This window comes from Exophiala dermatitidis, assembly GCF_000230625.1.
Source record: "Exophiala dermatitidis NIH/UT8656 unplaced genomic scaffold supercont1.7, whole genome shotgun sequence".
NCBI classification, from domain to species: domain Eukaryota; kingdom Fungi; phylum Ascomycota; class Eurotiomycetes; order Chaetothyriales; family Herpotrichiellaceae; genus Exophiala; species Exophiala dermatitidis.
In genome coordinates, this window is record NW_008751652.1 from 2145875 (window position 1) to 2157870 (window position 11996).

Consider the following 11996-nt stretch of genomic DNA (forward strand, 5'->3'; position numbering starts at 1 on the left):
CTCCGTCGCAGCGCCAGAGAAGGTGATTCCGAGGAGATGCCCGCCCCCAGCCCTGATCAGCCACAATCTCATTGGCCATTGGGCCAATCGGGGAAACAATTAATTCGAGGACCTCGGCGACACTGCATTTGTATGTCACGCCTCTACATTCACCCGCTACACAAGTCAATTGGGTTTGTTGGCCAACTGAAAGGAATCGCTGCTCGTTGTTCGTCCATAGCATCATTATTGCAGCGGTCGTGGTAGCCTTGCGAGCATACCCAAACCCTCAAATGCCCGGGCCAGCCTTGTCCGGCCGACTGGGAGGGAACCACGATCACAATTGTTCATATTAATAATGGTCATATCAATCTCGGCCCGAGTCCCGCGGGGTACAATCACGTATACTCCATATTGTGTTCGGGGCAGACTCTCCACATTAACACAGAAGGGCGTCAGAGGTCCACCCAAAATGTCCACACTATAGTACGTCGAGCGAGTCCCTCGCAACATGTTCCATCTTATCACGGACAAGGCCATCGAGACTCAGTCTCTCCTCGTTGCTTAGGAGACCAAGTCGGCCTTCAGTCGATGTAAGAGGGCCATGAGACATCTCGTCGATATAAGTCCATTAGAACCGCAAATTGGGACTCAGCACGGGAGGTTTGGTGGATGGTATGGTGGTACTCAAAATCAATGCGAAGGACTTGCAAGATGCGCGGACGCAAATGGTCAAAGAGAAATAGCGATGAGAGTGGAGGTCACAGGATGTTCTCAGCATTCCAGATCCAGAGTCCTGTCAACTGCGCATCAATTTCACCGGCAGTTGTTGCGTTGGGTTGCTATCAAACAAGGGGCTGCGAGGGATGTCGGCAACGGAAGGTTCAACATCCTGAAATTGGGTCACGGTGAGTGCTTCGCTTCGGGACCAAATGACTAGCTGGATCCATTGTCAGAGTTACCAACGTTAGGTCGTTTCCGTTGGGATGCTGGATCTTCATTCGAATGGCGGTTGGAGCGTTTGGAAGAGGTTTTGAGACCTGGCAGGGGATCGGTCGATGACGTGTCCGGAGTATCAACGTTGCCAGTAGAAGCGCCAGCGGGTGTAGTTTGTGAGAGTTGAATAACGGTGTCGGACTCGTCTTGAGCAAGGTTGGTGCCCGAGCTGCATGCTTGTTCATCACCCGCCCCAACAATCACGAGGGAATCTTGATTGCCGATCGACCTCTCGTTCGCCTGTCTGATTGCCTCATCTCTCGTCTCCTTCGCCCATTCCCGGAGCTCTCTGTAAGCCGTGGCTCCTTCTCGGAACCTTTCAGCGGTATCAGTCATAGAGAACGATCTCAACTGATGCATGTAGAATTCACGCCGAAGACCAGGTACAGTTGGCTGAGCAACATGGACGGTATATATTTTGAGGTGCCCACCATGATATATTGACGTAATTGTGTGAGCGTTATTGTCGAAGCGTGGTGCCACCTGTCCAAATGACTGTAAGCTATGCATGCCCATCTCACCCAATGCCCCATCATAGCGAGCCTGCCTTTCTGCGACAGCAGCTGAGCCTTCCGGCCCTTTTACCGCGAGGAAGAAGTTGGGGGCTACAGGAAGGTCATCCTGCGTTGAAGGAATAACAAGGTATCTCAAGCTCTCGCGAACTCGCCGATCAAGCTGTTCGGGCCGTGCGCCATGGTAGAGGTCAGGATTGCCCGACACCAGGGTGCCGTCTGTGAGATGGTCGAGATTTGTGAATGGGATTCCCCCCGCTACGCATTTGCGGTCGCTGATGTTTCCTTCGATTGTTGGGATGACAGCTGCCATGATCTGATTCTCTTTCGAAGCATGCAAATTTGCACGTCTGAATTTTTGAAAGTCTTCTTCTCTGAATCTGGACGGCGAAAGAGAACGCCTCCGTTGTGCTAATCTTTGGGTAATCTCCCCCCAGTTAGCAGGCAAGGCGGGAACTCGACCGTCTGGATATTCATATCCGTCAGGATAGACACCGCCATCGATAAGATGCTGTTGAAAGTTTCTATTGTAAGGCCCAGTGCTCTTAGTCGAAGTGGTATTTGAGGCAGATTGACCTTCCGGTGTGGGCAGGCCGCTGCGCTTACGACCACGACCACGGGATATAGACTGACGCGTGTTCATAGCTTGGATGAAGGGATCAACAAGCTGTCGGAACTGCCGAGCAGTCAGCCATAGGTAAACATGCTGAGGTAGACATTGTTCTTACGCCTCTCAGGTCTGAGAGATCTGGACCGCCAACTCTGGCGAAACGCTTCAGCTCCTTCAGCGATTCCTTCCCACAGTGACTGAGCCAGACGTTAGCAGAATGGGTGGGAAAAGCTTTCTCCCCTGGTCTGGCGAGCGTTCCTCGAGTGACTGGATGGCACCGTCGTCGGTTAGATGAAGGGAACTGCGGAGTGACTTGATTGTTTCTTCGATCTAGCTCCCTCAGCGCGGCTTTTGTCAAGTCAATTCTCGACAAGTTGTCCCAGAATGCCGGTGGAAACCAAGAGTCATCAGAATGGTTGTGCCTCTGTCTTTTCTGAGCGTGCAGGCTTTCGCTAATCTCCTGATAGCGGCGTTTGAGGGGGGGATGAAGGGCGGACATAGGGTCTTTTCTAGGGACCCAAAAGGTCGGCGGTCAACCTGAAGGAGGGCCGTGTTATACGATTTGCGTGCATGCATATCCATCAATGAGATGTTTCGAGACGCTGGGTTCCATTCGGGTTCATAGGTGTGTAAGCTCAACCACAGGCAGCAGGACGCCTTTCACGGCCGCAGGTACAACGACGCCGGGGGTATCTTTCGTTAGTGCGCTCTCGCTAGACTTCCCCGAATTGGGCGCCAGCTTGGTCAGGATCAGTAAAATGACAGTACAGTACCTGTCTTGACAACAACTGCCACACTAAAGCGCAAGAAATGTGTAATACGCTAGTACCAACTGAGAAAAGTGAGAAATGATTACGCGCTACTCTACTTATGTACTAGTGTGACACTAACGAAAGATTGCCCAGAGGTGTTGTACACGCGGGCACGCGTCGCGACCAATGAAGTATGATTCCAGTCACTCCAACCCCACGACCTCAAAATCTTGGCACCCCAGACACGGCGGCTTCGGTTCATCGTTGGGCAGTCATTGACATCCAGCCTAAATGGACCTAAAAATACGTTATCTCTATGCATGCACTGAGCAGCATCCTTGCTCACACTGAAAAGCAAGCTTGGAGTGCCTGCGAGCGCCCGCACCTGTACTAAAGGTGTTTGGTGAATGAATCGTGTCACGCAAATGAGTTGCACCCTCAAGCTGCCACAGCCTTGGTCATCGCTCAGCTCTCGAAATGGAAGTTTATTCTCGGTGAAGTCAGGTTCTGCGGCTGAGGATAGTGATCTATTGGTTGAGGTAGGGACCATAACTTGAATGTATTAGGAGCCGCAAGCCTACTCAGATTCTCCTTCCCCCAAAACTCCCCTCCCCACAACGGTCTCACTCGCTTTCGGGCCCTAGAACAGCAGCTAAATTAACACAAGGGAAGAAGGAAATCGAGATTGTTGTTTTATAAGGTGAATACAGAAGTCTTCCTGGCACCTGGCCAAGCATGAACAACCAGCACCATCAAGTGAGATGTCCGAGAAAGAGCCGGCGACGGTCGTTGCCGCCAAAAATATTCCACTCTGATGCATGGAAGCAGGGCTGAGCACCTTTCGTGGAAAATGAAGTCCTACCCGTTCAGAGTGCTGGGGTTTGATAACGGCGCCACCGTTTCTTTCTCGTATGACGACTTCTCCGGGGTGTATGGATTGTTCTGTGGTGGGGGCGCGTGTGCAACATTGGGCCTGGCCGTCTTCTTGTTGGGAGTCACCATCTGCACCTCCAGATCGTCAAAGTCTTGCCCTGGGTTTGCGGTCCGCCAGTCCAGGGCTTCAAGAAGGTAAAAGAAGGCTGCCGCAATGACAGACCCCATCACTGGTCCGACCCAATAAATCCAATGATATCCTGGAAACTGGCGGAGGATGACATCGGGACCGAACGCTCGAGCTGGGTTGATACCGGCGCCGGTATAATAAATGCCTTGAGGGCGGAGTCAGTAAGAGATCATCGAATGATGCACTTGTCTGGATCTTACTGAGCATGTGTCCAATGAAAAGGGCAAGCCCAATTCCAATGGGTGCGAGGAAAGTTGCCTTGTGCTTGACTGCTGCCAGCATGACGACTGCAAAGACGAGCTGCAATGTGGTAAACATCTCAATGAAGAGCCCCCGGGTGATGGAACAGCCACCGCCGAGTCGGACGTTGACAGCCATAGGCCCAGGCAGGGTAGCCGAGACAGCACCGGCCGCTGCAATCCCGCCCACTATTTGCGCAACAATGACAACACAGCCGCGACTAATTGGTACAGCACCAATGAGACAGAGGGTGAGAGTAACCTGGGTGGGTACTATATCAGCACGCTTCCTAGGACAGCTACTCGAACCAGCACTTACGGCAGGGTTGAACATTCCTCCGCTGACCCGGTAGAACAACCATACGTTGACAGCGACCGAACATCCGAATCCAAGGGCAATGAAGAAAATAACCAGAATATTGGGCGGTGCGCTAGGATCATCAGGTGGTGGAGTATGTGCAACCTGGGCGATTGCGAAAGCGAAGAAGAGAAACAGGAACGTGCCTGCAAGCTCCGAAATGAAGGCAGTCAGGTTGTTTCTGTGGACCTCTGGTAGAAAGCCCATCATGGCCCCGGTATGGCCGAAGCGAAGATGAGGTTTGACCGCCATGATGTGCTGATATCAGTGTAGTCGGCTCAAGCAGGAGGGGACGTCGTCTCAATCCAGACCTCGTGATAGAGGCTGCGGGCAAAGTGCCTGCTGAAAGGGTACTTATACTGTCGGAGAGCCTATTGCAGCAGGGCCGTTCATGATGAAGTCAGGTCATCCATAACAATGGACGTCTCAAGGGCTTACGTCGACGCGGACGATTTGTCCTCGTTTCCAGCCATTCATTGCGGAGGGGTACCAGCGCTCCACTGATACGCCTGCAGCGGTAGACTGCCTTGCCTGAGGTGCCTGTAGTTGCACAAGTGAGGCGAAGACTTTATTGGTGGCCGTCGATTATGGCGTCGTATTGACACAATCGTCAAGGAAAGGGACCAAGCGTCGGCGATATTGAAGGCCAAAGTGGATGGGAAAGACCCTGACCCCTGCAAGAACTCGATACCGTTACCCATCATAGAAAGAGTGCGCATGTAATAATGCACGCCATCTCTCGCTTAACGCACCGAAGCCGAATTCTCCGGTCTCAGTACTTTCTGTGACAGCTGCATGCCATTGGACTTTCTTCGTCCACGAGGTCTGGAAGGTGAAGTGACGTTCGAGAGTCGAGGGCAACTGCTTTTGTCCGTGCGCAACCGACATGGCGAATACGCATGGTGAATGGTGATATGTTGACGTCTTGCGGGTACAGACAGTACGTCAATCGCAGCGCATGGGCCCTCAGTACATTCAGCATCCTTTTTGCGGACGGTCGACAGACTCGACACAGGTTAGTGTGGCTACAAGAATTCAGCCAAAGTATCACGTATTTCGTCTGAACCAAGTGTGATGGCCTGGTATCGGAGCATTTCTTGTGATCACTCAGCACAGCGAGGAGTCCTTGCAAATGGCAGGGGAATGAGTCACACAATCTGACGCAGCACAGGAACCTCGCTTTCTGCGCCCGATGTGGAAGTCTGCAGACTTGATGATCGACGTATGACAGGATCACTATAAGATGCTAGCACGTAGATCCAGCGGACAGTGAAAGTCTGTGCTGTTATCCGGAAAAGTTGCTAAAAATCACAGAAGGTTTGTGCTTCGATAAATGGATGTGTGCGATATCCCCGCAGAACGCACGAGCCTCGTGTAGCGGGGAATATCGAGCAAATGCATCATCGCATCAAGAGTGTTTTCTTCATGCCATATTCAGAGGTAACATGTGCCGCCTAACACGGTCAGGGCTGTGCAACTCTTTTGGCATCTTTGATCCAGATCAAGCACACCGGGACGACGATGCTGGCGAACGGGCCCAGGCACTGCCGCGACAAATACACACACGGGCGGAAGCAGATCCAGGGCACCGACCACCACCCTCTTCATCGACTCTGATGGGAGAGGTTATAGGTGAAGGGAGATGTGTGTCGATCGAATGTTGCTTCCCGCATGTTCGTCCAGCCAGCGCAGTCATGTTTGCCTGCACAAATATAACGGGCAATTTATAGGAGTACAAGAAAGGATCGTTACTTCAGTGGAACGTAATAAGAGAGGCAGCAGGATCCACGAGGCCTTCGACCCGAGGAATCGATGTGAGATGGCAGCGGTGCCCATGCAGATACGTGGTGTACCATTGCAGCTGGCGCCAGCTTCGCTATGGGCGCGACTGCGTGTGGTGGATAGGTCAGCCAGAGACTGCACCGTCCCGACGACGTCTTCTTCCGCCCGTCGATGGACTGATCAATATCGTGATCATTTGTTCTCGCGCCTCTGCTGGCCGCAATCGTATCACAATCGGGGATTCAAACGTACACAAACGGGAAACAAACCCACGGCTTTTGCATGAACAGGTTGTATGACAAACTCGCGTGCCGTGTGAGGATGATGGCTGCAGAGCACGGAGAGGTCTACTGAAGTCGAATACAGTCGAACATCGAACGGGCCCAGCCACTAGTACAGACCGGGAGTCTTGCGAGGCTTCGGTGTGACCACTTTGCAACTTTGAACTGTCCGTTGTGATATGTTCCTGAAATACGGATATTGGCCGCTGCTTGTAGATGCCATCGAGAATGGCTTAGCGTAAGGATAGAGCGGCAACCATGTGTCCCTATCCTGAACTAGTATCGTTCGTGGAGAATTATTCCGCCGTGCCGCAAGCTGCCAGCACAGCCAGAGTCTCGTCAATTTGGACGTTGGCAATTCTCAACACTTCATCCATGAGAACAGTGTCCAGGAATCAGCATCTCTACCCCGCAAGGTAATGATCCGAGGAGCCAGAAACTACGTTGAACTATGAAGCCTCCGATTCCAATTCCGTATCACCATTTCTGCCTCCAAGGAGCTTTCTTCTGAGCTGAATTTACAGCGATATCGGGACCGCACTTGGACATAGCCCACCAATCCCTTTCGCTCCTAGATACGAGTGGCTCTGTACTCCATGTCAATTGACACGATACGTGACAACAGGCCCAATCGGCGGGGCAGGAGCCAGCCAAGTCATTCAGCAGACTCTCACGACATAACGTACTATCACAAAAAGCCAAACTTTTTTCATTGCTTTTCTATCTCATCTCTCGGTGCATATCTTCATCCCCTGCAAAGCATCAATTGGTAGGCTGGTTGGGTATAGGAGCTCCCTAAAGTTCCTGCTGCGACCCCTTTGGCTGCCTCGACCTGTCAGCTGAGACAGGTCGGCGGTAAGACACGGATGGTTGGCGGCAAGAACGAGTCCTGGATGGGGGAAGCTGGTCGGGCTCAACAGCTTGCTCACGGTGCACCGCGGCCATGTCTCTCAGCATGCGTGTTGCCTTGAGCACTTGACACTCAACTCTGGACTTCTGGTACACGCAAGCTGCACATTCCGCCAAACTCTCAACACCCGATCCTCTCCACCCTGTCCTGTAACACGAGATCATTTGACCTCCGGGGCGCCGATGGGCTGTGGTCTCCGGATAGTGCGTGCGGCAGCTCATTTCGACGGACTCAAGATTTGACTGGACTTTCCTGACTGTTATCGCTCAGTGCCTGTGGGAATGACCAGCGTGGTCATGGTCTTCGTCATCGGGAACCAACTCGGGCCAGTCCTCGAATCCATCTATCAAGAAAAGTCAGTATGATTTCACGACCTTCCGTAAGTCAGCTGTCGCATACCTTCGAAAACCTTGGCCAGCTTGTCGTGGACCACTTCCATGTCTTTGCTCGACTTCATGATGCGTTCCCACTTTTTCATCTCTTTATCGTTCAGCAGGCACTGGTCAAACAACTTGGTGAGGCCCTCATGGTCCAGTTTCTCCCCGATGAAAACCAGTTCTTGTCGCCGGTCGCCCCAGGGTCCCGAAAAGTCGGCAAGGATGCTCTTTCGTGTCTCAGCACCCTCTGGCCAGTCAGCTGGTAACACTGTCAGTAACCATGATTTCCAAGAACGTACACCGCCTCATACCGTCATCGATGGTGCAGAACCAAGGCCCGCCGCCCTGCAGGGTAAGCATGGTGCCAGCCTGGCTCCATTCCCCGTGGAGATTCGGCCGGGTCGCAAGCCAGAAGAACCCTTTGGACCGGAGCAGACCCTTGAACACAGGATCCTTGTTTTTGTTTGCTGCTACAAACTACGGTTGGAGCTCAATTAGCATACGGTGAGTTTTGAAGGGATTGCTGCTGACTTACCTTTGGATCCATTGCTTTGGAGAAGTCGTTTTCTTCATCTTCATCTTCCATTTCGACATCCGACTCACTCTCGTCTTCCCATTCGTCGCTACCTTCTTGTGAAGGGTTTTCATCGTCACTGCCCTCATTTTCCTCCTCTTCTTCCTCCTCTTCCTCGTCATCTTTGTCATCTCCGTCTTCCTCGTCTTGGATTTGACCTTCCATCAAGACGAACTTGTCATGGATAAGCTTATATAGTCGCTTGGGGTTGAATGGTCTCCTGGCGCGGTACACGAAGCTGGAGATACCATACCTGCGTGTGGAGGTGAGTAATTTGCAGCACAGCAGGTATGGCCTAACGGCTAAGAAACACTCACTCTTCTGTCTCGGGCTTGGGTGCAATCTTGATCTGTCCGTTGATCTCGCGCTTGGCCAAGTCGTGCAAGCTCCGAAGCCAGCCCATGCCCGTGGCAGCTTTCTCGAAAGAAAAGCTCTTGGTGTCGATCACTTCCTTGACATCGACCTTGCCATAATTGGCCTCGAAAAGCCTGGCCGATGGGTTCAATTGTTTGACAATGGCGTGGATTCGTTTTCTCGTCTCCTCGTCCACGCTGTCGATCTTGTTGAGGATAATGGAGTTTGCGAACTCACTTTATCAAGCGTTAGCCGAGTCAATGTCACACAACAACGGCATCACCCACATTTGGTCGACCATCAGGTCAGTCACCGTACGCTCGTCCTCGGGGTCCACGTTCTCCTTGCCCCATCGTTCCGTGATGAAGTCTGTGGTGGAGAAGTTGTGGAAGAAATTGAATGCGTCAATCACGGTGATCAGGGTGTCGAGTTTGACAATCTTGTGCAAGCCTCCCAACTCCGCGCTGCGATCATGTCAGTGTCTTTGGTCCCTCTTAGCTGTTATTGGGCGAGCTTACATCTCTCTCAGAACCTTTTCATCCTGCTCTTGTTCAGCAAGATTTCCATCTTTGGCGGCTTCGATCATGGCCGCAGCAAACTCCTCGGTGAAGGTCTCGGCGACCTGCATGGGCTCACTAATGCCTGTGCTCTCAATGAGGATGTAATCACAGTTTCCATCCTTGGCCAGCCTTGCCAGCTCCTCAAGAAGATCGCCTCGCAGAGTACAGCAGATGCAGCCGTTCTCCATCTGGATCAGACGTTCTTGAGTCTGGGAGACTACGTGTCTCTTGATCAAGGAGACATCGATGTTTAGGGCCGCCATGTCGTTGACGATGACGGCTATACGAAGGGAATGCTGGTCCGAGGTCAGGATATGTCTAAGAAGGGTGGTCTTCCCACTTCCCAGAAACCCTGACAGGAGGGTAACTGGGATGGGCTGTCGGTCAATGGTTCCCTTGGCCATGTTGCGAGTCTTCACTGCCATTCTTTTGTTCAAGCGTGCGAGAGATGGAAAGAACAGCCAACGATCAGAGAAGAACTTAAAGACACGACTTGAAGACGATAGTCAGGAAGAAATTTTCATTCTACTTTGCACAGTACGGTACGCTGGGGCACTTCTACGGGTCTGGATGCAGGCCAGTGCCAGTCAATGTTGGTGAGGCCGCTGCACATTGCTAATCGTCTGCCTTTGAGTGGATTGAGGACCTTAAGACATGGATGGAAGATTGGTGTCATCTGGCTTTTGCCCTCCCATTGGCCCGTCAAGCGACTTAAGAGGATACAGGGTGTCTGACCATGCGAGGTATCCCGGGAGTTTCAACGGCAACGGAATCAACGTATCTCACGAGTCTTCTGGTCATTGTATGCGCGAGTGTTCTTGATGCAGGACGGAGGTGAGTTGCCAAAAGAAGTTAGCACGAGAAATGGAAGGGACCGGGACGTGTGATTCGATGCCAAGACCGTCGACAACGACTTGTCACGTGACTCGGATCTTTCACGTGATGCCGTCATTTGAACTCGAATCCATCAGGCTGTGACGCCCCGGAACCACCCTCAGCTCTGCCTCTCGGCCAGTGTCCTGTCTGCCGTCTTCGGGATCTCGAACCTCATTCCTCGCTTGGGCTTTTGTTCCACTACTTGAACCAAGGCGGCTCTAGGCACAAATCGAGTTGGTCACGCTACGATATCGGAACTATCAATCGATCGCCTTCTGAGGACCTTACAATTAGCAGCCTCTTGCTGCTTCTGACCCAATCGCAGCAGTCTCAGTTCGAGCGATTGCAGAAATACATCTTCTCTTTTCGTACATTTTGGTCTTGGAAGAGCCGCCACCGGCGACATGCAACATTTTAGAACCATGATTGAGAGCAAAGAAGATTCTCTCAACTCAAGGTCCTCACTTTATCAGATGAATCGCCACAGGTACTTATAGGCCGGGGAAATTTCTCCTGAATTGATCCACCATCACTACCCCTGCAGAAAGCTCGGCCTGTCTTGTTTGAAGCTTAATAGGCATAAGCCCATTTAATCAAATCTTATCACGCGATCAAAGCAAAAATGACACACCTCAGTCGCAGCCTTCAGGCCTTGGCCTGTCTTGTGCCATGTTTCATCATGGGCGCACTGGCCCACCGCCCACACGTGGATGACGGGACACACACGTCCATCGCGAACGCATGGGAGTTTCCGGACACGACCATTGCACGCGTCTACCTGACTTACTTTGACTGCCCGTCCGTTGCCGTCTGGACTAAAGTCAACATCACCAACACGACCGCACCGCTGACCGTCGGCGTCGGGATCCCCAACGCAACCGCACAACTTGACTACCGTCCATCGCTGTGGGCGATAGGTCAGAACCTCATCATCCCAGACGACTACCAAAACGACAGCGACCGCAACGTCGGCGACTCGCAGGTGGCTAAGGGACCCAGAGTGCCCCGAGGATACACTGCCATTGAATATCCGTCCGAAGGCAGCACGGTGTGGCAGCCTTTCAGGGAGGAGGCCCATGACGAGAGCGGGTATGGGTTCCTAAGGGCAAAGATCCAGGTCAGCCAGCCAGGCATGGTTTACTTGGTCCTTCAGCCACTGGAAAACAGACGCGCCCGTGCTTTTATTTCTATGGGAACCGATGAGACCGCTGCCAAAGAGGCCGGTTCGCCAAAGGATGTCGATTATCTCGCTTGGTTTTCTGAAACCTCCCTGCCCCGTCTGGGCGAATACTGCGAGCCTTGGTCGGAGTGATTGCAATTATACACGGTACATCGCGGTCTCTGGCGTCATATAATATAATTACAGCAACAGCCAAAAAAAAAAAAAAAAAAAAAAAAAAAAAAAAGGCTCCTGCGTGGCACTGAGGCGCTCCTTATCGACAAAAGAAGTCAAAAGGGAAAAAGGGGTCTCCAATAAGATATAGCCCAGAAGAAAAAAAGAGGCAATGTCAGCATACGAGAGACAGACAAAACAAGACAAGCCGAGTACATAATATATACATAGTACATACTATATAACTAGCATAAATAATCATCGTGGGTTCTCTCCCTCTTTTCGTACTCGGCTGTTTAAAAGCAGCCTCATAGAGGCCCATGATCACCAGGTGCCTCGGCAGATACAGACAGACAGAGAGAGAGAGAAAGAAAGAGAGAGAGAGAGAGAGAGAGAGAGAGAGAGAGAGAGAGAGAGAGAGAGAGAGAGAAGAGAATTCC

At 52.0% G+C, this 11996-nt stretch overlaps 4 protein-coding genes across 4 annotated transcripts; 1 reads left to right on the forward strand and 3 right to left on the reverse strand.

Annotated features, from left to right (window-relative positions):
* Positions 1–915: 915 nt before the first annotated feature.
* Positions 916–2596, reverse strand: HMPREF1120_08569 (uncharacterized protein; the record flags this gene model as incomplete). Its single annotated transcript, XM_009162829.1, has 2 exons — positions 916–2163; positions 2216–2596. 2 exons carry the CDS (start codon positions 2594–2596, stop codon positions 916–918), a joined length of 1629 nt encoding a protein of 542 aa, XP_009161077.1.
* Positions 2597–3314: 718 nt separating this feature from the next.
* Positions 3315–6584, reverse strand: HMPREF1120_08570 (aquaporin rerated protein). Its single transcript, XM_009162830.1, has 3 exons — positions 4471–6584; positions 4113–4413; positions 3315–4057 (listed from the first exon to the last, which is right to left on the reverse strand). Exons 1-3 carry the CDS (start codon positions 4759–4761, stop codon positions 3708–3710), a joined length of 942 nt encoding a protein of 313 aa, XP_009161078.1. The 5' UTR covers positions 4762–6584; the 3' UTR covers positions 3315–3707.
* On the forward strand, positions 5864–11955 carry HMPREF1120_08571 (uncharacterized protein). The gene is made up of 2 exons (XM_009162831.1): positions 5864–9261; positions 9317–11955. Exon 2 carries the CDS (start codon positions 10846–10848, stop codon positions 11533–11535), a length of 690 nt encoding a protein of 229 aa, XP_009161079.1. The 5' UTR covers positions 5864–9261; positions 9317–10845; the 3' UTR covers positions 11536–11955.
* On the reverse strand, positions 6758–9936 carry HMPREF1120_08572 (PiT family inorganic phosphate transporter). Its single transcript, XM_009162832.1, has 7 exons — positions 9306–9936; positions 9075–9251; positions 8751–9023; positions 8395–8686; positions 8171–8336; positions 7882–8118; positions 6758–7825 (listed from the first exon to the last, which is right to left on the reverse strand). The coding sequence occupies exons 1-7, from the start codon at positions 9770–9772 to the stop codon at positions 7749–7751; spliced, it is 1689 nt and encodes a 562-aa protein (XP_009161080.1). The 5' UTR covers positions 9773–9936; the 3' UTR covers positions 6758–7748.
* Positions 11956–11996: the final 41 nt, after the last annotated feature.